Source organism: Tripterygium wilfordii, chromosome 21 (assembly GCF_013401445.1).
Source record: "Tripterygium wilfordii isolate XIE 37 chromosome 21, ASM1340144v1, whole genome shotgun sequence".
Classification (NCBI taxonomy): Eukaryota; Viridiplantae; Streptophyta; class Magnoliopsida; order Celastrales; family Celastraceae; genus Tripterygium; species Tripterygium wilfordii.
In genome coordinates, this window is record NC_052252.1 from 1,245,698 (window position 1) to 1,270,307 (window position 24,610).

General features: G+C 36.9%; 6 protein-coding genes across 7 annotated transcripts; 3 read left to right on the forward strand and 3 right to left on the reverse strand.

The window, feature by feature from the left end:
* Nucleotides 1-354: 354 nt before the first annotated feature.
* Nucleotides 355-4,579, forward strand: LOC119988401 (E3 SUMO-protein ligase MMS21). The gene is made up of 7 exons (XM_038833421.1): nucleotides 355-667; nucleotides 1,683-1,754; nucleotides 2,467-2,577; nucleotides 2,710-2,820; nucleotides 3,308-3,447; nucleotides 3,965-4,050; nucleotides 4,173-4,579. The coding sequence occupies exons 1-7, from the start codon at nucleotides 572-574 to the stop codon at nucleotides 4,313-4,315; spliced, it is 759 nt and encodes a 252-aa protein (XP_038689349.1). The 5' UTR covers nucleotides 355-571; the 3' UTR covers nucleotides 4,316-4,579.
* Nucleotides 4,580-4,712: 133 nt separating this feature from the next.
* LOC119988400 (UDP-glycosyltransferase 79B6-like) lies at nucleotides 4,713-6,593 on the reverse strand. The gene has a single exon (XM_038833420.1). The coding sequence runs from the start codon at nucleotides 6,361-6,363 to the stop codon at nucleotides 4,993-4,995; it is 1,371 nt and encodes a 456-aa protein (XP_038689348.1). The 5' UTR covers nucleotides 6,364-6,593; the 3' UTR covers nucleotides 4,713-4,992.
* Nucleotides 6,594-7,810: 1,217 nt separating this feature from the next.
* On the forward strand, nucleotides 7,811-13,331 carry LOC119988134 (polynucleotide 3'-phosphatase ZDP). Of its 2 annotated transcripts, XM_038833072.1 has the most exons (11): nucleotides 7,811-8,285; nucleotides 8,890-8,949; nucleotides 9,614-9,673; nucleotides 10,043-10,114; nucleotides 10,281-10,337; nucleotides 10,761-10,837; nucleotides 11,596-11,677; nucleotides 11,806-11,922; nucleotides 12,519-12,643; nucleotides 12,767-12,836; nucleotides 13,000-13,331. In XM_038833072.1, exons 1-11 carry the CDS (start codon nucleotides 7,926-7,928, stop codon nucleotides 13,048-13,050), a joined length of 1,131 nt encoding a protein of 376 aa, XP_038689000.1. In that variant the 5' UTR covers nucleotides 7,811-7,925; the 3' UTR covers nucleotides 13,051-13,331. The 2 variants fall into 2 exon arrangements, with proteins under 2 accessions (XP_038689000.1, XP_038689001.1); XM_038833073.1 differs by lacking the exon at nucleotides 10,281-10,337 and having other exon boundaries at nucleotides 7,812-8,285; nucleotides 13,000-13,305.
* Nucleotides 13,332-13,743: 412 nt separating this feature from the next.
* Nucleotides 13,744-15,789, reverse strand: LOC119989857 (peptide-N4-(N-acetyl-beta-glucosaminyl)asparagine amidase A-like). Its single transcript, XM_038835596.1, has one exon. It carries the CDS (start codon nucleotides 15,730-15,732, stop codon nucleotides 13,936-13,938), a length of 1,797 nt encoding a protein of 598 aa, XP_038691524.1. The 5' UTR covers nucleotides 15,733-15,789; the 3' UTR covers nucleotides 13,744-13,935.
* A 1,412-nt stretch (nucleotides 15,790-17,201) lies between these two features.
* On the reverse strand, nucleotides 17,202-18,254 carry LOC119989594 (putative F-box protein At5g55150). The gene has a single exon (XM_038835220.1). It carries the CDS (start codon nucleotides 18,252-18,254, stop codon nucleotides 17,202-17,204), a length of 1,053 nt encoding a protein of 350 aa, XP_038691148.1.
* Nucleotides 18,255-20,051: 1,797 nt separating this feature from the next.
* On the forward strand, nucleotides 20,052-21,572 carry LOC119989530 (EP1-like glycoprotein 4). The gene has a single exon (XM_038835124.1). It carries the CDS (start codon nucleotides 20,067-20,069, stop codon nucleotides 21,363-21,365), a length of 1,299 nt encoding a protein of 432 aa, XP_038691052.1. The 5' UTR covers nucleotides 20,052-20,066; the 3' UTR covers nucleotides 21,366-21,572.
* Nucleotides 21,573-24,610: the final 3,038 nt, after the last annotated feature.

Genomic DNA, 24,610 nt, shown 5'->3' on the forward strand with positions numbered 1-24,610 from the left:
ATGGATATGGACGTCTCGTCTCCAAGGTACCACTTGTTCCACATGTCCAACTTTTTAGGTGGAGCAAGCGGGATTTGTAGTTGTATACTCTCATCGTGAGTTCTCAAGTGTGGACGTTTGTAATGTTAAGTTTAACGTTTTTATATGTACTCAAAAGTTAAACAGACGAGAGCCTCGTTGGTTCACAGAAAGAACAGACCCTGTAACAGGTAAAGTTAGGGACGTTCGCATGTGAGCAGCGGTGATACCTCCATTGCTGCTTCAACTAATTGACTAATTTGCTAGGAGAATCAATATTACACCCACATTTACGATTCAAATCAGTCTAAAGATTTTCGCAAAGAGAGTGGAACGGAGCGTTTAATTTGACTTCAAAAACTGTGCGTTTTATGCTCAGCCCCAAGGTCTTAAATCGTTCGTCCCAAGAAAAGAGCGCGAATTCTACAAGACTGACAATCCCACAGCCCGAAGCGGAAATTTCTCTGCACTACTGAATCGGCCATCGCTGAAACATCTCCGCCTTGTCTTTGTTTTCCAAAATAAACAAGACCCCAAAAACTAAGAGACTCTAATGGCTTCAACCTCGGCTTCTCGGCCCGATGGCGTCACCGGAAGGATGAGAAACGCGGCTTCAACAATCTGCTCCGACAACCAGTCTCTCATTGCTGTGAGTCTCCACAATCCTGACAATTTCACTTTCCTTTCTGTATCTAATAAAATAATTGTGCAATTTTTCAAACCCTAACACCGCGTTATTTGATTTCCCTGGGTCATTCTAGTAAATGAAGTGTACATAGAAGTTATGTTTTTGGTGAAAATTTAGGGTTTTTTTCCGCCGAACGAAGCTGTACGCATTGTATGCAATTTCGTTTGATTTGCTTATTTAGTGGAAGGGCGTGCTTCAGGTGCATAACTTATTTTTATGCGTGTGTTTGCGTTTCTTTGTGTCTTCAAAATCTCTTCATCATTGTGACTGCTTGGTCTTAGAAGAAAATCTAATGCTTCAAGAGTGTAACATGGATTATGGTAATGCATTTTTGAAGAATGATGTGATGAACTGATTTGGTTCCACTTTTTTGCTCTTTACTTTTGAAAAACCAGGTTATGTTGTCATCCAAATATCACGACCTTCAAGTGTTTTGAGATGCTATCTGATTTGAGTTTTTTTTTTTTGAGAGAAAATTTTTTTTTATTAACGGCACCAGGGGTGCAACCCAAAGCAAAGCAAAAACATATCAAGAACTAAGACTCTCAAAAATATTGGAACAAGTTCCATGCGATTGCGACCAAAGTTTAAGAGCAGCAAGCCAACCATCCAAAAAGACCCCAAAAGAGCATTCCCTGTCCTGAAAAATTCTGGAATTATGCTCTTTCCAGATTAACCAACATGTAGTCTGAAGAATTGTTATCAAAAAGTTGTGCTTGGCTTTGTTGGGAGCAAGAAAGTGCCAAGCCTCAACCTCTAAAATCAAGTTAGCACAAGGAACCCAAGCAACCCCCATTATGCTCCAAACAGTACTCTAAAAGCATCAGTCTTGCTATTAAGAGCTGATAAGCGTGTAGCATTGTGTTCGAAGTGAGATCAATTTTCTTGAAATGTTCACTGTTCACACCATAGTGTATGTTCCTACTATATGTCTCATCTCAATTGACTGAGCTAGCAATTCTCATCATTTGTTCAGGAAATTCGGAAGGCCCTGAGTATGATGAGGGACATTGCAGTTGATTTGGAGAAACATAATCAATTTGAAAAGGTAATTAAAATGATTACTTTTACGGTTTTACCGTGTAAGTGAGCATATGATCAGGAAACAAAAGTGTTATCAGGAAAATTTGATGTGGCTTTTTTTTTTCTTCTGGAAGGCATATAAAGCTTGGAAAGAATTTCAAAGTTGTGGTCCTGCATTTTTTTATTTTTTATTTTAATTATTTCAATGTTGGTCTTATTCTTTGAGCATCTAAGGAATTCAAAATTTCAAATCCCCCGGTTCAATATGGTTGATTAAAGATTAGGGCAAGGTAGGTGGGTCATTTTTAAAATAGGTAAAAAAAAAATGAAGAAGGTAAACAACTCCGTGGGCAGGGTTGGGATAGGCAAGATGTACGCAAACCTTACCCCACTCCCACATCATAAAAACTTACGTTGTAAACATTGTTTTCCCTCCCTTGGTTTTCGCCTGCCTAAATTGTCCATTTTTTCAAAAGGAAAATGGTTTTTATTACTGAGAAATCAGGCGGCATGTCGTTTCTTTGTGTGGTTTGCTGTTTTGAGTGAGTGCTTCTTCGCCTTCACTCATTTGGTTGTTTCTCTATGTAATGTATCCGATTTTGAGTACTTCTACTTTTACTGAGCATGGTTTCGTTTATTATTCTTTTGAAGTCATCTGAAGGAGGAAGAAATCCTTTTGATGGCTCTGATAAATGTCAATTTGAACTTGGATGAAAGATAACTGCACATCATTTTAGGTGAAGGAGCTTGAAAAGGCCGTTGCTGAACTGGTGAATTCTTATGAAGACTGTATGCATCATTCATCGGCCATTCAATCTGTTGCGAATGCATATCAGCCAGGGTCAGAGGTGCTCGAGATTTTCCCATCATTCTTCTTTTATTTTCTTGTTTGGGGGGGGGGGGGGAGGAGATGGTTCTCAATGATATGTTTGTGAATGGACGTTGTTAAAGTTGATTTCTTTGTGATGTTTTCATTGCAGTCAACTGATTTCAAAAAGTTGCTTGAGGGTGAGTTTGTGAAGCTTAAAGGCTCTTCCAAATCTGATTTACAGAATCATCGACTGATGCGTCAATTTAGAGAAGCTATTTGGGTATGTTCTTTAATCGGACACTTCCTAAGAAATTTGATAGTTACTTCGATACTGTCCAATCCTCATTGTGAACTCTCATAATGTGGGTGATTAAAAAGTTTGCGTGGGAGTTTTTTTTTTTTTGAAATTCTTATTCTTGCTTGTTGTTTGAAGTCTGATTTTAAACCACTATGAGAGTTTTTGAGTCATTTGCTAGGACTAATATGATGGGAACTGTTGGGAAGTGGTTGAACATCTGACATGCTTTTGGTTTACGAAACTGACTTAGCCTATGAGATTATCCTGCCTACAGTCTCTCTCTTTCTTTCTATCTCCCCCCATTCATCCATCCTTCCATACATGCACAAACACACACAAAGACAAATAGACAGTGTCTGCAAATTTGATAATACGGTGGACCATTCTTTCCAAGTTGTTACATTTGCATTTTCTTTTTCTGATATTCTCTATGGTTTGCATATTTCTCATTATTCTCCATTTCCTGCAGAATGTTCATCATGCAGGACAGCCAATGCCAGGTGAAGAGCATGAGGATATTGTAATGACAAGCACACAGTGCAATCTGTTGAATTTTACCTGCCCGCTAAGTGGGAAACCTGTAACTGAATTAGCTGAACCAGTTCGTAGGTACTATGCCAGATATCTTAACTTTATTTTATCTTCTGTTTAAAATGAAAATATTTCCTAATTTTCATTGAATAAGTTATAAGTTCCTTTTCTTTAATAAGTTGCTAATATGTTGTCTGGCTTGGACAGATAGTTAATGTTCCCCGAACTGGCATGAATTAAACTGACCCAATTGGACATGCAGGGTTTTGGTTATTTTGTGGTCTTATCAAGTGTTTGGTTTTTCTTTATCTTTCCTGGTATCTAATGGCAACTTAGGCTTTGGGCAGAATAAACTCCTTTTTTTGTAAAGGAGATACAACTGGCCATGTCATGGGTTACAGGAGATATGACTGGCCATGTCATGGATTACAGGAGGTATGACTGGCTATGTCATGGTTTGTAGAGGAGATATGACTGGCACTGGTCTCTGGGAGTGGTACATTCCCTGCTGGTTATGAGAGGAAGCATGTACTGAAACAATATATTCATTTCATGTTTTAAGCGTTTCTATACTCTGTTTACTTTCTTGATGCAGTGTGGAATGCCAGCATATTTACGACAAGAAGGCAATCATGATCTACCTACGATCCAAGAATACAAATGGTCAATGCCCTTTAGCTGGTAAGTTTAGCTTTTTATTTGGGGACACAGACGTGTTTTTGCTCTGAAGCTGGTAAACTTACATGAGACTTGGGGAACTGCGAGACCCAATGCTGACAGGTCTGTTGATTTTTTTTGGTTAGGTTGCCCTAAGATTTTGCAGGCATCGAAAGTGTTTTGCGACCCATTGTTACTTGTTGAAATTGATGAAATGCGTGCAATGAGTAAACACAATACTAGGACTGAAGTCATTGAAGATTTCACAGCACTCGATGAGGAGGACTAATGATATTACTCGCTTGTGGAAAGCTCTTGTATTCAGTATCAGGTTTGACAACTACAAGCTAATTTAGGCCTTTTCTAATACTACTACCGCATATATACCTGGAGGAACGTACCTCTACATCCTTCATAACTTTCTTGTTCCCTTGTCATTGCTGCGCCTTTTTGTGAATGGATGTTAATCTTGCTATTAAATACTTGAAAAAGACTTTTTCAGAAAAACAGAATATTCCCCATATATGAATTTGCCTGAAAGGCTTTTTGAGTATAGTTTGACCGTTTATAGAATTAGGTTTTCCCCCTTCCTACCTACCCATGGAAAAAAGAAGAGAAAATTCCCGAAAATGATTAAATACCACAAATTTTTGGACCACAAGATTTTCCGGACTTCCAGTTCCACAACTTGTGGTGATCCCATGTTTAGTTGGTTTTTTTTTGTCTTTCTCAATGAATATGCTAAGAATCTCAAGTATTGTTTTGTCTCAGCAACACAAATATAGAAATAGACGTACATGATTTCATGGAATCATGTAACCCACATGATTCTGAAAGGAAGAAATGCAAAAGATTACAAACAGATAACACATACAACAGAAAACTTAATGCCAGAAAAAACAAACTGAGAGAACCCACAGACATCACCAAGAATCTTATTTTCCCAGCTCCCAAACAACAAAAGAACTACCTTACAAGCTCTTTCATGTTTTCAACAAACTTGTCAATGTAACCACTCATTAAACCTGGTGTTACAAGTTTTTCACTCCACTTTTCATGGTTCTTCTTCACCAATGCACCCACTTCACTATCTTTGTCCATCACAGACTTAATTGCTTGGCACACACTTTCCTTTGTGAACCATCCATTTTCTTCTCTCTCCACCTCCACAGCTACCTTCAGCTCTCCTGCCATTATCCTAGTGTTCAAAATCTGGTCACCCAGATGTGGTATAAGCACAATTTGACAATTACTCATTAAAGACTCCCACATTGAACCAAACCCACAATGGTTCACAAAACACCCAACTGATTTGTGAGCCAGAATCAATGGCTGTTGAACCCATCCCCCCCAAACTACTCCTCTCCCCTTGACCCTCTCCTCAAAACCCTCCGGTAATGCCTGTTCAATCGTTGAAACCCCCATTGGTGGCTTCAATGCTATCAGAAATGGCAATCCGGATAACTCAAACCCTAAAACCAGTTCCTGAAACTGGTCCTTTTCAAGAATGTATTGACTCCCAAATGCACAAAACAGAACTGAACCCTGTTCAAACCCAGATAGGCAGTCCTCCCACTTCTCATCGAGCTTCTCCTCAGCTGGTTCTGGCAAAACTGGTCCGGTTAAAAAAACAGGTTTACCATACTGATTGCCAATGTAATCACACATATTTCCTTCAATTTCAGAACAAGTCCTTATAGCTATTGCATCACATCCTTTAATGGCAGTCGTGATTCTATCATAAAATGTGATATTTTCTCCAAATGGAAACGATATGAATGTCAATGCATTCCATTCCTTGCCGTGGAGGACAATGTTGCTTGAAGGGTATCCAACCGGCAGCTCTGCCAATTCAGCCTCACTCATCAACCTTCCCTTGACAACATTGCGAGCAGGTACTAATGCAATCGCTATTGATGCTGCACAAACAACATTATAATTGATTGTCTTGATTCCTAATTGCTTGGTAACTTCTGGGATCCAATGAGCACTATCGTAGAATACAAAATCTGGCCTTGTGGTATTCACCGTTTCTTCGAATTGAGGCCGGGTTCGATCGAAGGCAATGGAGAGCAAGTCATTCAAAGAAAGTGGGATATCAGAGGCAGTCTCTGTGCCTATTGGGAGACCATCCACATGTGGGATGGTTAGGGAGTGGAATGTGATGAGATTTGGGTAGTGATTGAAGTGTTGGAGTTGTTGGATTGCTTTGTTGGGTAGTAAGAAAGAGATTCTGTGGCCTCTTTCAGCTAGTTTGTTGGATAGGTGAAGGAATGGAGTCATGTGGCCTATGGCTAACCAAGGGAACATGACTATGTGGAAATTGGTTTTAGCCATTGCCGTTGCTATGATCTGGGTTTGAGTTGGGTTGTGATAAGACTTCTTTTGTGTATCTATTTATAATAAGGGTCAAGCATGTTTTTTATGGAGGGAGGTAGATGGGATACCAAACATTTGTTGTCAATAGTTATGTATTTTCAATGTTCAATTTGATTTTTCCCAAATTTTTTGGGATAAAAAAAATATATGATTGAGCTGTAAATCGATGAAAACACATTAATGATTGGGGGGCCAACTGCATAATAATATTCCTTTGTTGTAATGATGGCCACATATCAGAACCACCAGGTAAGGGCTTCATTTGTCTTTTTTCCTCTTAAAGAGGATTTAAGATACTGTGGCACATAGCCGTTGGAATTCAATGTATAGTCTCCATGGCGTTGGGAACCTTGGATTTAAGATACTGGATGAGAAGTGAACACTTGCAAAGCATAAAAACTACACACATGATTTTCTCACTTGAATTGACGGCCATAGAAAGTTATTGCACTGGAAATTTTGCCCAGTGCATTCCATACACAGGTTCTTGTATGGGGAACCATTGAATTTAGGGCTCAACTGTATGTGTATATGAGTAGGTGCGGACTCAGTTTTTCGACCAGTTCTGAAAAGTAAAATAGCAAATGGGATTCACTGGTGTAACATTCTTACCATCTTTTAGTAGATTTTCTAAAAGTTCTTTGATTCGATATGCAAGTAAATAATAATCATGGATAGTGATGATATGTAAAATCAGACCAACTCCTTGATTGTTCGGTCACCCGGCTGTTCGGTTTTACTAACGTATCATGTGGTCGAACTAGAGATATATGAATGTAATATCATGGATAAATTAACCTAATTGCATACTCGTATATAACTGACCATGCAAACTGCATAGTTGGCAGCAGAGTAGCTCTTTCTCGACTACACTGGTTCTTAGGCAGAAACCATATTTGTTACTGAAGCTTTCTGAGGTTACAAGGGAGGCCGCTCCATTGTTCCGGAACCAGAAGGATGTTCAGGTTATTAGCAGGGCCATTGGATGCCAATGCCATTGCCATATGACAGCAACAGTTCGGAACCCTGCATTTTCTTTCAATGAGTGAGAACAAAGTTTTCCCTGGGGATTGAGGGGATGTCAAGTTCCAATGCAGTGGCTTGTACTTTCGTTTTAAGAGTACGATCTGTATCTTCCATTTCAAGCATCTTTATCCAGTAGGTGGGTTTGCACGCTAAACCGACCGTTTGGTTAGTTATTATCAAATGTATGTTAGTTAGAATAGATTGAAAGATCGAAAAAAGCTATTGAATCGTCAATAATCGATCGAATCATCGGTTAAATTTATATCAAGAAATTAACTGAAATCCACCGTTGATACCCTAATTTGCACTGTTGGGAGTTGGTGTTCTAACTTTGGAAAAGTGATTAGTAACAAATTCTGTGTCAATAGGCCAAACCAATCCAATTACCAACCGCACTGTGGGTCAATATCAGGCACCGCTTTCCTTCTCAAAAGTGGCGGGAAGGATAATATCCGGTTCTCACACCATCTGAGACGGAAACCCTCCCTTCTGTTATGCTCACAATTTCCGCCCTCGGTGCCCCATCCTGTAACCCTAATATTTTCTACCTCTATAACCACCACTTCCATTGTTTTAGCTTCCACAAGGTCCCAAATCGATTCTTTCGCTTCGGGTTCCACTCTTCTTCTACAGCGATGCCTCCTTCATCTGCTTCGAAAATCGTCGCCGAATACGCGAAATCGAACCGGTCGTCGTGCAAGAAGTGCGCTAAAGCTATCGCGTCTAAAACCCTAAGACTGGGTATTGTCACCAAAGACTCGCGAGGGTTCGATCTCACAAAATGGCACCACTTGGATTGCTTCTCTGATCCAGTTGAATCGGTCGACTCCGTTTCCGGGTTCGATTCTCTACGGGTGAGTTTTTTCGCTCGCTTTGGTCTTAGAGTTTGGGTTTTGCGCGTCATAAAGGGGAGAGAGGCGAAGGAGGAAGTGGATATGAGAACGGTGGTTTTGTTTTTGGGGCTATTGGGCAGTATTGGCTTGTAAGAAATTTGGGGAAGAGGAACAAAAATAGAAGTAAACAATGCTTCCATATTTTTGACTTACGATTCATCAAAAGTTTGTTCTTTGATGGTTTTTTGTTGGAAAAGCTTGTTCTTTTTTGTTTCGTTTCTGAGGAAACCTATGAAAGCAAAATCGTCTTTATTGTTAGCTTCTCTGGAACAATGAATTGGCTGGTTCAATTTTGAAAGCTGTGGAAATAATTGAAAGATGATATATTCTGTGATACGAATTTCAACTCAATATGTTTCACGGTTCCTGGGCTGGGAAAAGTGAGGTCTTCGCTTTATAGGTTTGATGGGAATTAAAAGTTAAAAAAGAAAAGAAAAGAGCGTCCTCTTCTTCTGCTCTAATTTTTCTATGGGAAAACAGTAAGGGTTTTTTCGCTGGTTATATGCATAAATTTAATATTAATCTTCGTATTTTTTTAATTTTTGTTTTTCTCCTATTGTTTCAGGGTAGTGATCAGGAAGCTTTGAAGAAATTGGTGGATGGACAAAAGAGGACTCTAGAGGAGGTATGACTTGAAACCTTTTGATGACTGATAATTTGGACTAGTGGGGTAAGATTTGTATTTAGGACATGAGTGTTTAAGCAGAGATCTTAACTTTGGTTCAAGCAGATTCTTCTGAAGTTTAAATGAACTGGATAATGTTGGTTACATAGTCAATCTTTTGGACTTTTCTCACATAATGGTAAAATTACTCAGGCAATGAATTTGTTCTGTCTGACCATATCTTTGTAGAATGTTGAGGACTTCAGTACAATACCCATAGTCTGATGTTGACAACTTTCTGAATATAAGTTACATGGTCGTAAGATAAACTGATGCAAACTTTTGTGGTCCAGAGGTTTTCATAATTCATTCTTAATGGACTGATTTGAGATCATTGGGGTTTGTGGTGATTCTTGACGTATTTTATGGTGTCAATCAATAAATACACAGTGTACCCAAATTATGAGATTTCCTTTTTATTTCCTTTTTGTTAACAATTGGGAGTGGGAGGGTCCTTTTTGTTGTTGATATTAATTATGATCTTTATATAGGCACCTAACATCATGGTCAAATTGTAACCACAGCTTTTCTTGTCCTCCTTTCCTTTTTTTTGTTACCTCATTCTCTTTATTGAGCTTTTCAGTGTTGTTACTATTTATATGTTTTTTTAACGTTTTACGTGTAGAAAACAAATGAAGACAGAGAAGAATTTGAATCAGACAAAAGAAGTGCAAAGAAAATTAAGGTTGGCACTCTCTCTCTCTCTCTCTCTCTGTGTGTGGTTAGTGGAACTTTAAAATGTAGTTGGTTTTTTGTGGATGACCTTTAAGACCTGTCTTGACTCGTTAGCTATGATGGTCTCTTGTAACCATTGTTCCTTGTGAGATTTATGTGCTTTTTAACTTGTGGGGAACCTTTTTCATTTTTTCCTTTACTGATCATGCTGTCATCTTTAATCGTTTCAATTATTCTTGTACATTCTTCTTGGTTTCTTCACTCATTAAGCTCCAGTGGATTGACGTGGTTCTGTATGGGTGGGAGAAATGCCCCACATATGTATATTTCTCATAATTAGATTGGCATCTATTTTTTCTGATTTGAATTATTGGCCTAGCCATGTACACCTCATGAGGAAGCTAAGCTGGAAGTAAGATTCTTAATCTCTGATGTCAAGGACAAGTACAAGGTATGTGATATTCTACCAAATTGCCAATTAATTTAATCATAGCAACCTATATATTTTTCTTTGGTTTTTGTTCACATATTTTTAGCTTTTCCTAGATGGCTTGCCTTTTCTTCTATAAGTTATTATTACTATCCTTATTCTTATTTCTATTTTGATTTTGTTCAAGAATGCTGATTTGCCACCAAAGTGGAAGGCATTCCAGACACTAATATTTCTTGACAGGGTGAGAACTGATCTTAACTATGGGCAATGCTACTATTTTATTTGTTTGACTGACGTGGGATAGAGGCGTAATGATTATAAGATTATCTCAACTTACTGTTGTATTTTTATACTTACTTTTCTATATTGCATTTGTGGGTTGATTGCTTCGTGGCATAGCAGGGGTCCTACAAAGTACTTGATAAGAATAAATCTTTTTCCTAATTTTGATAGGTGGCTTTTCTGTTGCTTATTAACTTCAGATACTTATAGACATCTCCATGTGGCTATTCAAATTTAGAAAATCTCACATTCGTATGTCTACTTACATTTCTAACTCCTAAATAGTGCTGATAAATAAATAGGGGAGTGAAAATAAAATTGTTATCAAGCAGTTCAAATATATACTTGCGCTTTAATGTTCATAATGTGTCATATTTTGCAGGAAGATGGTCTTCGTGACTCACAGAAGATTGCGGCATTTGATTTTGATGGATGCCTTGCAAAAACATCTGTCAAAAGGTATGACCATATTCATTGTTAGTGGAATTCATATTTTATGCTTTTGGAGAAATATATAACAGTAACATGTCTTATGCTCTTAGAAGAATGAGATGACAGTTTCATTTATCGGAAACTTACAATTTGCATCCCGATTCCATATCAGCATCCTCTCAGAAAGATCCACCACAATAGGTTCCCCTATGAATGGAAGAACTATGATATGCCTCCACTTACATTGTCACTTTTTTTATCCAGAGACACTAAGATGTATGATGAAAGAATCATCCTAAGCTTTATGTATAACTGACTTACAATTACTCATTTCTCTTTCCACTTGATTTTAAGAATCCATTTTTTCATTGATCTAGCATAGATCTAATATTTGCAGTCCCTCCATGGAAGCATTTTGTGAACACCCTAACCCATCTACTTTATGAATTGCCTCCTTTGAAATCAACTTATAGATGCTACTCATGACTCGCACGACTGGATCATAATGCATAATGTTGTCTGCTTCAATCTTCTAAGGGATTAAAGTTGACATTCTCATTCATCAGAATTTTCTCGAGTTACGAATATTTCCTGAAACACTTAGTCTGGAGTAGCATTGGCGACGGTCAGCTGTTTTCATTTCTTCCAGGAAAGGCTGGATCATAGTTCTCCCTGGCAAAAAGTTTTAGGCTTTCTTAATTGAGACCAAGTATCACTCTTGCTTAATCTCTCCAGAAGGCATTACTTTAGAATTATTTTATCTTAATTTTTTTCTTTGATTACAGAGTAGGTCAGGATGCTTGGTCTCTTATGTATCCTTCAATACCAAGCAAGCTGCAGAGTTTGTATGATGAAGGCTACAAGCTGGTTTGTGTCCTTTCAATGCTTTTCTTGTATTTGTGTCTTTTTGTGGTAGGCTATGATTCTGGCTGGAGTTATAAGATTTTGTGCATGATTTGTTAATTTATGGTTTGCTGTTTTTGGATCAAACTTAGGTAATCTTTACTAATGAATCCAACATTGACCGCTGGAAGAATAAAAGACAAGTAGCTGTGGATTCAAAACTTGGACGCCTCAGTAATTTTATCAAGCAGGTGAAGGTCCCAATTCAGGTATGCCACTCTGGTGACTTATATGATATGCTCCTATACAAATTCTCTCGATTCTCCTCACCGCCACACCGCTATCTCTACGTTGTACATACCAAATACCATCTTAAGTGGTTTTTTTGTAACTTATCTTCAATTGGTGCTACTCCTATCTTAAATCTAATATTCTCATTTATTATCTTACCTTCCTTGTGTGGCCACACATCCAACGAAGCATTCGCAAGATATGTTGTAACGTCTCCATCTCTCGTTTATTTTGTACATCCTTTACTAAAATTCTATTATCTATATCTTTGATGCATTTTTATATTATTTAGGTTTTAGGTAGACTATAAATATCTTTTTTCACTGTGTCTTGTATGTAATTTCTTATATAACTCGGTATATGCTTTATAACGTGTGTCTCTCTATGCTTAAGTGTGACTAGTGTGAACTAATGAGAGCTAGAATGTGGGATATTTTCTTGCACTCTTTTCTGCACCAGTTTTCCTTGAGTTTATATGTGTAATGTTGAACTGGTACGAGGTATTGGAAACTAAATTCATATTCAAAGTGAAAAAGGTAAAATTTTGAAGGATTCATGTGTTTTCTGTATGCAGGTTTTTGTAGCTTGTGGGTATGATAATTCTGATGGCTCTCAAGATCCCTTCCGCAAACCTGAGCCTGGAATGTGGCGAATTATGGAGAAACATTTCAACTCTGACATTTCAATCAATATGGATCAGTCAGTCTCTTACTTTTCTTCTTCTTACAGTTCCACAGTCGCTGACCTTTACTCTCCATATTGGAAGGAGTACCATATGCTTTCGCCTGATGGTGGAAGCTTTATTTCTTTTTGCATCTGCAGATCCTTTTATGTTGGCGATGCAGCGGGTAGACCCAATGACCATAGTGATGCTGATTTAAAATTTGCCCAGGTATTATTATCTGTATGCACAATTTATTTTCTGGGCCACATTCTTCTATTGTAATGTTGTGGTGTTCATCTTTGCTTCAATTACCAGTATACTGCATGCAACCTGTTGCGAGTTTTTTTTGTTTTGTTTGATTTGCTTGAAACAGTTATTCTTTTAATTGCAGACCATTGGCCTCAAATTTTATGTCCCTGAGGAGTACTTTGGTGCTGAATGACACTTCCAAAGTGGCTGAATATGGAGAAAGAACGCTTTGTCATTGTTATGCAGCGAAGAATATGAGAGGGTTAGTTGGGCAAGGGGAGTGAAACCTATGTCTTTTGTCATGGTTCCGGGGTCTGGATACTGGATAAATATTTTTGATGGTCTGGTCTTCTGTGATGGTAAATATTTTTGATGGTCTTGTATTTATCTGGACAATTCTGGTGGTAGTAACTAGTAACCCGAATAATCTTTTTCTGTATTGAAGCCATATATGAGTAGTGCTTTCTATCTCCCTCTCTCTTCTCTCTTCTAGTAAATGAGATTTTTATTAACAAAAATATTGTGTTTTTGAAACTATAGTGAGATTAGGTGCGTTGTAGTGACAAAAAATATTTGGCGTGTTGTCAAAAATATTGTGGCGGGTAGAGGGTAAAATTGAATATTTTTCATCGATATTGATGCATTTATTTCTAAAAAAATATAAATGGAATAATGAAATTGATTGATGGCAAAATTAGAAAAAAAGAGTGTGTTTTGATGCCAAAAATGTGGTTGACTGAGTTGTGTTGGGGATCACAATGTAGTGTTATCGTAACACACCAATTAGCCAAATACGTTTTTGTTCGAATGCAGTACATTTGACAGGTGTAAACATACTGTCATAAGCACCCAATGTGTATTATTGAAGGATAAAAGCTATTTTCATTCCAATGCCGATAATCTTAGAAGGCAAAAATGATCTTGGAAAATTAGAAGTCATTGTTTTTCATATTATTATTTTCACTAGACAAAAACTAGATACTTTATTTGTGCTTTCCATTTCTGGGATTCTCCACAGGCACAGCAATATCTGAAGCAATGAATCCGTGCATCAATCAATGAAGAATCAACATGTTCATCATCTTCCAACTACAAAACTCAACCCAGACTTCATTCTTTCATGGCATCCATTTCCCAGTTCATCGTACAGAATGGTGTAGTTCGAGCTACTGATATTCCTGCTGTAGCAGAATTTATCATCCTTGAATCTGTATGTTTGTTTTGTACTTCCAACCCCAATGAGTGCCAAATTCTTCTTGAAAACCATACTAGCCTGACCATTCTGCAAGTTTTCGATTGAGCGGATCGCATATTTATGCAAGTAGTTCTTTTCATTGAATCCCAATGTCAGTTTTGCCACAGATGAAGTGGTTCCATCTCCCTGATCTAAGTTATTGGTGTTCATGTAAAGCAGAAACTTCTTAAGCGATTTTGTTGAGTAAGTTTTCTTCCATGGCATCTCTGCTTCAACACTGTCATTAAAATGTATCACTTGATTGACAATCTGAGAAGACCCATTGTTGCTCATCTCCATTACATTACTGTAATCAAAGTTCTGATTGAAACGGGTAGCGATCTTTCCGTAGGAGGACTCCACCCATCCTTTTGAGGAGATGACCCTCTTCACATTTGTCATGAATTCTCCATCTAAACCCTTGAATTTAGACGATGAAGAAGTTACCAGAGGCATGTGATTGTGCTCCAAGAGCTTCCCTCTGGTTTTCATGCTCCTATGGTCTAACCAAAGGTGCAAATTTGCATCTATATACCACACATTCAAAGCATTTGTAACACTGAAACCAAGCTCATGCACCTTTCCATCTAAAATTGTACCTAAGAAGGGCGTAATTTCGATGTCATAAGAAGGAAGATCAAATGATCCGATCCCACTAATCGGTCTCCACAAGAAAGGACTAACTCCTCCAGTGAAAACCACAGTGAACGGCCAAATAGCACCAACCATTACACCATCTAACTTGATCAAAACCTCCCTAAAAGGTCCATTTCCGTCTATATCATCGGCCACGTTATTCGCCACAATGTACTCATCAGGAGGATTTCCATACCAGAACTCATCCTTCTCATGGAAAGAAACATAAACCTCCAACACAGCCCTATACACATTTTGCGGAATCTCGAATTCCTTGGAAGCAAAATCAGTGGAGTTCTGAATTTCAAACCACAATCCATCATTCAATGGCAGATTTCGCGAAATGGGTATGATCAAATCAGCCCTAGAACCATCCCTAGATTTAGACTCAAACACATTATGATGCATAACATAACTATTTGATTCCTCCTCAACCGGATAGAAATAAACAGTCAAATTCACATGATACACTCCAGTGTAAGTAGAATCAATAATATTACCAATATAAACAGCAAGACTCTGTGTCTCATTCTTAGTAAGCAATGAATAATACCTTGTAATATCCTTCTTTACACTCCAAAAAATCCCACTCTTTGTAGGCTCTGCTGTGCAACTCCTAAAAAGCTCAGCCCCACCAAGCCAAACCCCAAAAATCCTATCATATTGTCTCCCTTTGGAAGTAACATTCCATTCAAGCACAATCTTGGAGAAATGTTGAGATGGGCAATAAGAGGGAGGGGTGTAGTTTGCAAGAACAGGGGGTTTTCCATAAGTGTAGCCAAAGTCATGATTTTGGAGAATCCGATGGATGCAAGGTTTGGTCTTGGGGATCCTAATGGGTTTGGTCACTTCAAAGAAAGTGATTGGAGGTGTAATATTGAAATGGGTTTGTGAAATAAGGTCTGACTTGATGAGACTGTTTCTTGTTTTGTGTTGGTTGGCTTTGGAGGTTAGAGGATTGAGGCATAGGATCAAGAAAAGTAGATGAAAGAGATAGGAAGCCATGGCTGATGTGATCTTCCTCAGCCAAGATATTCTTATAGTGTTTGTTTTGTTTGTGATCTTTCGGATTCTGATCGACACTAATCATGCGCATATACATACATACATTTATATACAGTTATAAAACTCAATCATTCTTGCAATAGTTTATAGTAATTTTATTAGGAATAGTAAATAGGTTAACTGTTTTTTATAATTTAGCTTAATAGGAGTAGTATACTATTTGTTTTCTTATTCTTCAATCTTAGTTGTGTTAGTATTGACTATTGAATCCTATATTATTGGAGAATCTTTAATAGAAAGGCAATACATGGTTGCTTACTTAATGGATTCAATGTTTTTTTCCCCCTTTTATGATATTTATTTGAATTCCTATTTTGAAATGATACCATGTGAAATTTGTTCGACTAATTGATAATTTTCATTGATAAAAAGGCGTTACAAATAGATTTCCTCTCTATCAGAGAGTGAATCTCCACTACGTAGTCATGTATCCAATCCTAAAGGGGGTGAGAGTGTGAGTTGTTGAATTTCCCTCTCATTATAATTTTAGATTATTAAGACCGTAACTGTAGTAGTTGAGTCCATCTCCAACACAAAATTCGATATCATGTGAAATTGGAAGGGTATTAAATTATTAATCTTAATTAGGCCAGGTTTTCTATTTCATTCGTCTTCCTTGAGTTGGATAACAATCAATTTGGTTTCTCCCTCCTCTTTCTCACTTATCTTATTTGCTATAATATCATCATCATCATCATAAATAATTATTTTGTGAAACTAAGGCATTTGGTGTGTTTTAGGTAACTGGTGCGAGCTTATCAAGAAAGTTCATACAGGTAATTACTTCTGTTCATGTATATATATATAGTATGCATATTTTCACATTAATATTGTTAATTGATAGTATATATTACGTTTGTTTTCCAGTGGAGAAATAGAAACCTTACCTTAATTTTGTCTTCTTGGATTTGGTGGTAATTAAAATGGATGTGCCTTTTGATATTGAAGAATCATACTACACATGATAATTTTGGTCAAAAATACTGCAATTTTCTCTTTCTATTACTAGTATCTTTTCAAGATCATAACTCTTTTCCTAGCCATGATACACTTGTTTTCTTGATAAATTAAGCTACCTTTTGAAGTCTATTGAGATAAAATATCTCTCATCATCGGAAAAATAAAAATACATTTTAAGTTAAGATTAAATTCCTCTCAATGTTAACGTCCAAAACGACGGATAATACCAGTCAATCAAGGCTCAAAGAGCGAAAACAAAAACAAAGACTAATACAACATTGACGTCCAAAACGACAGATAATACCAGTCAATCAAGGCTCAAAGAGCGAAAACAAAAACAAAGACTAAGACAAAAATCATGAATGAGTAGACAAATACGGCATCGTCCAATAATGCTGATCACCAGTCAAGGCTCAAAGAGCAAAAACAAAAACAAAGACTGACAAAAATCATGAATGAGTAGACAAATACGGCATCGTCCAATAATGCTGATCACCAGTCACAATTTCTGGAAGCCACTCAATAGTGTTATTGGTATTGATATCATATACCAAGAGATGATGAGGTTTGCCGGGATCCATGAAATATATACAATCTCCTCTGATCGATCTGGTGTTGTCCATGTGAACCAATGCCGATCCGTCGGAACCAAGAAACAATGCTTGTTTCCTCAACCTTGTCACCTCATCCATCTCCTTCCTTCCCAAATCCAATCTAAGCACTCGAAAATGCCGATTACCAGCTCTTAGAACCAACAAAAGTTCACCAAAGAATGACTCCGCCAAGTAAAATGTATAAGGATAACAATACCTTGTTGAATTGGGTAGCTCACAAGCCAATTCTAGGGTTCTTGAACTTAAATTGCATCCCCATACCCTTCGAGACCTATCGATGACATAGAATTTTCCATTATACCATGTAATAGTATCTAAAGGTTTGAGAAACAATGAATTAGTACTTATATTCAAAGCTTTCCACTCTTTATCTCCTACCCCACAAAAAACCAATCCACATCCATCCCTATAACATATAAGAACTAAGCACCCTGGATTCAATGGACATGATGATGTAGAAACCCTAGTTTTACAAATATAATTACCACCCCATACTATTGGTGGCTGCATATCTGGAATCTGGGGAAGCTCGATACGGGTATTCGATACCGGGTTCAAAAGGTTTAGTTGATAATCATGGCCAATAGTGAGGAACCATCCATTAGAGGAGGACGAGCAAGGAATCATTTCACGATAAGTTTCTTGGAGATCAAGTTTTAGGGTTTCACCTGTTGCGATGTTGAGCATAGTAGCCTTCGTGTTCTCTTCTAGGGTTTTGTCAGGATAAAACAATAGAGGCATGAACTTAGGGTAGATCTTAAGAGCCATTGCTCGCCATGGAGCACAAACAAGCCCACATCGGAAGACGTCGACTCGATCTTCTAAGCGATTGAAGATGGACTCCAAGAGTTCTTCAACAAGACCAGACCATGATGATGAAGGAGCCATTGATGAAATCTTACGTTTTGTGTATCAAAAATTAAAGAATTATGATTATATATATCTATACATATATATGTATATGTGTGTGTGTGTGTATAGCTCTCTAGTTCAGTCAATAATCGATCGATTTGTTACTAAATTTTAGGGAAAATCGAGTTAATTAGTTAGAGTTGATTTCTGAGGTGGAATTCTGTTAGAGAAATTGTGATCGAATCAAATCAAATAGAGTTGAATTTATCCCAAATAAAATATTGTGATTAATATCATATTTATCAAATTTTCAAAAATGAAAGAGTTAATTAGTTAGCAAACACCATTAAATTTATGACATCTTACTGCATTATATATTTTGTCTCTTTATTGCATATATGATTCCCAGGACATGCCATGCAATGGAATTTTCAGCGAATTGGCTGGCTGTCCATATTCCATGGGTTGGGTTGCGTATCTTTCTCAATTATATTTGATTGAATATAAAACCTTCAAATGTCCAACCGGTTGATTCAAGGGATTTGGAGGCTCCGCAATTCTCTAGAGTCTACAATTCACATTTAATGGTAGAGAAAAATTCAGAAAGTTTTAAAAATTGAATTTATGACATCTTACTACATTATATATTTTGTTTCTTTATTGCATATATGATTGCCAGGATATGCCATGCAATGGAATTTTCAAAGAATTGACTGGCTGTCCATATTCCATGGGTTGGGTTGCGTATCTTTCTCAATTATATTTGATTGAATATAAAACCTTCAATGCCCAACCGATTGATTCGAGGGATTTGGAGGCTCCGTAATTCTCTAAAGTTTACAATTCACATTTAATGGTAGAAATTGAAAAACAAAAATGTGGTGTGATGTGACACACTTCCCAATCCATTCAATTTCTATTGTCGACTCTATAATTTTAAATGAATTGCGGAGCCCCCAATCCTAATCCAAGGAGGTGAGAAAACTACGACAACGATATTTCCACAATCAAAGATTGGGTTTGAGTTTAAACTCTCTGATACATGTGAATCACTGACTCTCTTAAAAGTTTGAACTGGTAAGAAGAGTGAATATTTTATCTTTTATATAACTAGTGGGCCTAATACTCAATCACATTCCACGCAATAAATTCAAAACGAGTTTGGTGTATTCCATATGCTACATGGATAAAGTTAGTTCTCAACTATATATTTCTAAATATATAGTCTCCATTTTTTAGATGATAATCCACACTCATCATCGTTTCGACTTTCGAGTGTGTACTGAATAAAACTTTGGTGAGACCGAGAAATAGCCTACAATCCACATGAGTCATGGAAGCAGATAAAAACTTTATGTACGGGCTCGATATAAATCAAATTCACCACCTCCAAAGAGGGAAACCTCCCTGCTAACTATTATGCTGGAGTTGATTCCTAAATATACAACGGTTTTATGGAATGAATAACTAGTCGAATAGAGTCAAATAGTCAATTGTAAGATATATGTATACCAGAATAAGGTGAGTCGTAACAAATTAATCGATATAGATACATGCATGTGTATGGTCCCACTTAATTGACAACTTGTGCATATTAATAAAGTAAAAGATGACTCATAGATTTGGATATATATGTTGTCCCCTTTTGGTCTACAACTTGGCCGATCCTTCGCATTTTGCATTTATGTGATCCAAAACAATTGACCCACCACAGATTATCATCAAAACAAAGACAATTTGAATTAATAGATCTAGTCAAAGGTGATGGCTTCATTTTGCAAATGACAATCATACCCCTTTCCAAAACCCATTACAAATAGAAGAACTCCATTTGCTTATCAAAACAAAATGGCTTCTCTTTCACTTCCAAAGCCTTTCCTCTCTCTTTTTCTTCTATCATTATTCCCTTTCTTTGCCCAAGCTTTGGTTCCTCTCAATGAGACATTCAAGTATGTCAATCAAGGTTCATTTGGGGATTACATCGTCGAGTACGACGGGAATTATCGCGTTCTAAGGCCTTTCGCCTCCCCATTTCAATTATGTTTCTACAACATAACTCCTAATGCATTCACCCTTGCTTTACGTATGGGTATTCAACGAACCGAATCTCTCTTTCGTTGGGTTTGGGAGGCTAATCGGGGCAATCCTGTTCGAGAAAATGCAACCCTAACTTTCGGACAAGACGGTAATCTTGTCTTGGCAGATGCCGATGGCCGAATTGCTTGGCGAACCAACACTTCCAACAAAGGTGGTGTTGGCTTCAGGTTACTTTCTAATGGTAACATGGTGTTATATGACTCTAAAGGTAAGTTTATTTGGCAAAGTTTTGATTACCCAACAGATACTCTCTTAGTGGGTCAATCTCTTCAGCTTAAAGGCCCAAACAAGTTAGTGAGTCGGGCTTCTGAAACAGACAACTCAGCTGGGCCTTATAGCTTCATCTTTGAGCCCAAAAGGTTTGCCCTTTACTTCAAAAGCCCAAATTCTCCTAAACAATATGTGTACTATGATTCAACACAAAGGTTTGGTCAATCTAATGTTGTATCAGAAAATGTGACACTTACTTCTGAAGTGGACGCTGCTTATTCTTATATATACTTAACATACCCTAATGGGGGTAGTCAAGTTTTGGCTAGGCCAAAGTACAATGCCACGTCATCGTTTCTCCGAATCGACTTGGATGGTAACTTGAGGGTGTATACTTACTATGCTGAGGTTGATTCCGGTGGTGCATGGGAAGAGACATTCATTCTGTTTGATAGAGATTCATCATGGGAGACTGAGTGTCAATTGCCATCAAGGTGTGGCAAGTTTGGGCTTTGTGAGGATAACCAATGTGTTGCTTGCCCATCGCCAAACGGGCTAACGGGCTGGAGCAAGAACTGCGAGCCCAAGAAGGTAACCTCATGTGCGGCCCAAGATGTGTACTATTACAAGGTGGAAGGAGTTGATCACTTCATTAGCAAGTACAACAAAGGAGAGTCCATAAAGGTTGATGCTTGTGGCAACAAGTGCACAAAGGATTGTAAATGTTTGGGCTACTTCTACAATACGGCATCGTCTAGATGTTGGATTGCTTATGATCTCAAAACCCTAACCAAAGTAGCAAACTCCACTCATTTGGGCTTCATAAAGGCACCCAAGTGATCTTAAACCAAATCTTTTTTATTTAATTTGTTTTTCTCTCCTTTCTTTTTGGTAAGCATTGTTTTTTTCTTCTTCGAGTCACAATGACAAATCTCTGTCTTTGAGCGGGTGTAAGAAAGATCCTTCCTTGAGGACATAGAATAATAGAGATTTGCAAGTGTTTCTTTATAAATTATATATATGTGTGTGTTCGTTGTCACTTGAAAATCACTTGAGCAACAATCTCGTGGTGTATCTCAATGGGGCCAAATCGTATGAATTCTAAAGATTTATGAGTTTGATTTATCCTATCATCAAGTGGAAAATTTCTATACACGTCCTGATTTAGACCTATACCAAATATATATCCAAAAAGTAAACTTGTATGTATCATTATGGGGTTAAAAAAAACGTTCAACATGTCAAATTTTACCACAATTACTTGAAATGCATTTGGATAACATCCCTTTTCGATTGAATTTTGCTTCAACTGTTCCGCAAGTCCGCCACTTAGTTAACCATAGACATATTTTAGTCGCTTTGAAATCTAACAAAAGTTGCTTATTTTCATCATTTATGGAGAGTGGATAATTGAAGTTTGGCACAATGCATGCATGATATACAAAAAGAAAATGGTGAATAATTAAACTCAACAACTTAATTGATAACATAGTGATGAATTTCTCGGGGATCAAATCATATGTACTTGGAAGTTTTTTGAATTCGATTCTCACTATGATCAATATTCTTATAACCACATGTTGGACTTTGGTCAAATTTTACTTGTCGTCATTTGAAAAATTTCTGTGTACACGAACCTGACTGTTCGAGTTTAGATCTATATTAGATTATCGAAGGATAAACCTGTATACTGTCGTTTGTTTTGTTGAGAAGATATTTAAATAAAACCATCTAATAAACAAAAAAAAAAAAAAAAACCTTTATAATAAACATTAAATATACATTTTTTTAGTTGAGAAGAGGATAAGAGACGTGTTAATCAAACTTTACACGTATAGATAGAGTCAGTGGACCATTGAAAGCCATCGACAAAGATTGAGTTAACAAAAAGCTAATACTCAATTAATAATCTTAACAACTTTTAATTATTTTAATAGTAATTAATTAAACAACATATATATACACACACACATATACACTATTGAAGACTTATTAATTATGATATCTTAAACTAAATCACATGGGTACACGCATCTTATATTATTACAAGGTGCCAAACATCACATGTCATTAGCTGTTTTAATTTTTGTCCAAGTTTGCAATTACACATATTCCATCAATATTAAAACAACCATTATTGTTGGTTTTCGAGCTTCTTAATTACAATTTGACTCTCAAAGAAATATTTTTTTTTAAAAAAAGTCATATATATATATATATATCCACACATAGTGTACGACAAGCAACTAAAGCAATTCAATCCCTAATTATAAAATGCAAGTAAGAAGAAGGAGGAGGTGGGAGAAAGATTTTTGAACCATACGTCGAATTAAGGCACATGTAACTTTGTCCTTTTAAAATGAGCTTAAAGTATTATTATTAATAATACTTTTATTATGTTGGGCATGATTATAAATCATATTGTTTAGCCTTCACTAATTATTTATTGTTGGTTTTTTCGGTCGATTCTTTAAAGAAATATGTAAAAAACATTACCAAAAATTGACCGTTCGACTCGGTTTTGTCGGTAAATTTGTATAGCCATAACAAGCGATGTGAGACTAACAGATCTGCCCCGCTTCACTAGGAGCTATATTCTTGTGGCCGCACATAGACTTTGCCCCAACTTATTATGTCGTCGGTGAGAAACTTTTTTATGCGTAAAAATTTAGACCCATAACGAATGTTCAAGGGATAAACTTTTGTGGTGCCATTCTTCATCAAAAAAGGCTACCACTAAATCCATGGCTCTTTGTTAAGAAGTTAACTTCTTGGACTCACAATTCTTGGTCCAGCCATTAGCATCTCTTGAGAAGATTGTGAATGTATCTTCCCATGCAGCCCAATCTAGTGGAAGAAATCATGATAACCTGGCCCATTGCATATCTTCTCTACATTGCAATTTGCAGGTGACTTGTCATACACTTCACAGTCGTATAAATATTGTTTAGAAGGAGTTGGGCTTGTCATTCTTGGTAACTTTGTTTCAGAAGCCCGGCTCAGTAACTTGTTGGGCCCTTTTTTAAGCCGGAGAGAATGGCCCACTAAAAAGGGTAATCAAAAACATTGTCAAATAAACCCAAGTTTTGGAAAAAAAATTATATAATTGTGTTCCATTCGTTCAGCGAGTGGCCACAAGGATATTATTGTTAATGGGAATCAAATTTAGAACCTTCCAAGTTCATACAATTTAGCTCGAGAGATTCACCAATTAGACTATGACTCAAATGGTTAATCGTGCATATAGAACAATGTTACCACTTGTACAGGAACAAGTATGTGGAAGTTATATATATTATACGGGAACATGTATGTTTGTGTGAAAGTTATATATATGAAGTTAATTTTAATCGGCCTAAATTTCCGTGCAAAATTGTCATGACTTAACCACTTCAAAATCACAAAAACTATTCCACATGACAATTGACTCTACCCAGAAAAAATAATATACATGCCTTTACCATCATATTATTGTTATTGTTCCTTCTGATTTAATTCAAGTATTTTACTGATTCGTCATACATATACAATTCGGCCTTTCTTCAATTCTTAATACAAATAATAGTATAATAGTATGTGTTCCTCCTCTAATCAATAGAAATAAAATATTGGAGGAAATTAAACCATAAGCAGATATTGTTTGTGAATAATTTCAAGGCAGTGTTCATGAACCTCCTTCCCTACAATTATCATTTCTTACGTTGTTCATTCTCAAACTCTTTCTCAGGAATTATTACCTCCTCTGCCTGGAGACGCTATTTCGAATTAAAAAAGGATAAAATTTCATATTATTCATGATCGTTTTTTGCACATAAGTCACTGAATGTCAAACGCAATAAAACACATAACTCACTCTTGTTAATTTTCAACCTGCTCACTCTGCCCCCACAACCTTCTCAGAAAATCAAACGAAAGAGAAGAACACCGGGAACACTTCAGCCTGCTCGGACAAAATTTTTCATTTTTTTAATTGATAAGCATGATTAGCGTAATGATTTGATTTGATGAAAGAAATTTATGTAAGCTATGGAATTGATGCATGCATAAAAAATCAGTGGTCAAAAGATGTGAATTTGAATCCTTGT

Bases quoted from the DNA above. Each gene is read 5' to 3' on its own strand.
- LOC119988401 (XM_038833421.1), top strand. From the start codon at position 572: ATGGCTTCAACCTCGGCTTCTCGGCCCGATGGCGTCACCGGAAGGATG. The intron at 668-1,682 runs GTGAGTCTCCAC...TCATTTGTTCAG, and splicing joins ACAACCAGTCTCTCATTGCT to GAAATTCGGAAGGCCCTGAG. The intron at 3,448-3,964 runs GTACTATGCCAG...TTCTTGATGCAG, and splicing joins TTAGCTGAACCAGTTCGTAG to TGTGGAATGCCAGCATATTT.
- LOC119988400 (XM_038833420.1), bottom strand. From the start codon at position 6,363: ATGGCTAAAACCAATTTCCACATAGTCATGTTCCCTTGGTTAGCCATA.
- LOC119988134 (XM_038833072.1), top strand. From the start codon at position 7,926: ATGCTCACAATTTCCGCCCTCGGTGCCCCATCCTGTAACCCTAATATT. The intron at 11,923-12,518 runs GTATGCCACTCT...TTCTGTATGCAG, and splicing joins AGGTGAAGGTCCCAATTCAG to GTTTTTGTAGCTTGTGGGTA. The intron at 12,837-12,999 runs GTATTATTATCT...TTTTAATTGCAG, and splicing joins CTGATTTAAAATTTGCCCAG to ACCATTGGCCTCAAATTTTA.
- LOC119989857 (XM_038835596.1), bottom strand. From the start codon at position 15,732: ATGGCTTCCTATCTCTTTCATCTACTTTTCTTGATCCTATGCCTCAAT.
- LOC119989594 (XM_038835220.1), bottom strand. From the start codon at position 18,254: ATGGCTCCTTCATCATCATGGTCTGGTCTTGTTGAAGAACTCTTGGAG.
- LOC119989530 (XM_038835124.1), top strand. From the start codon at position 20,067: ATGGCTTCTCTTTCACTTCCAAAGCCTTTCCTCTCTCTTTTTCTTCTA.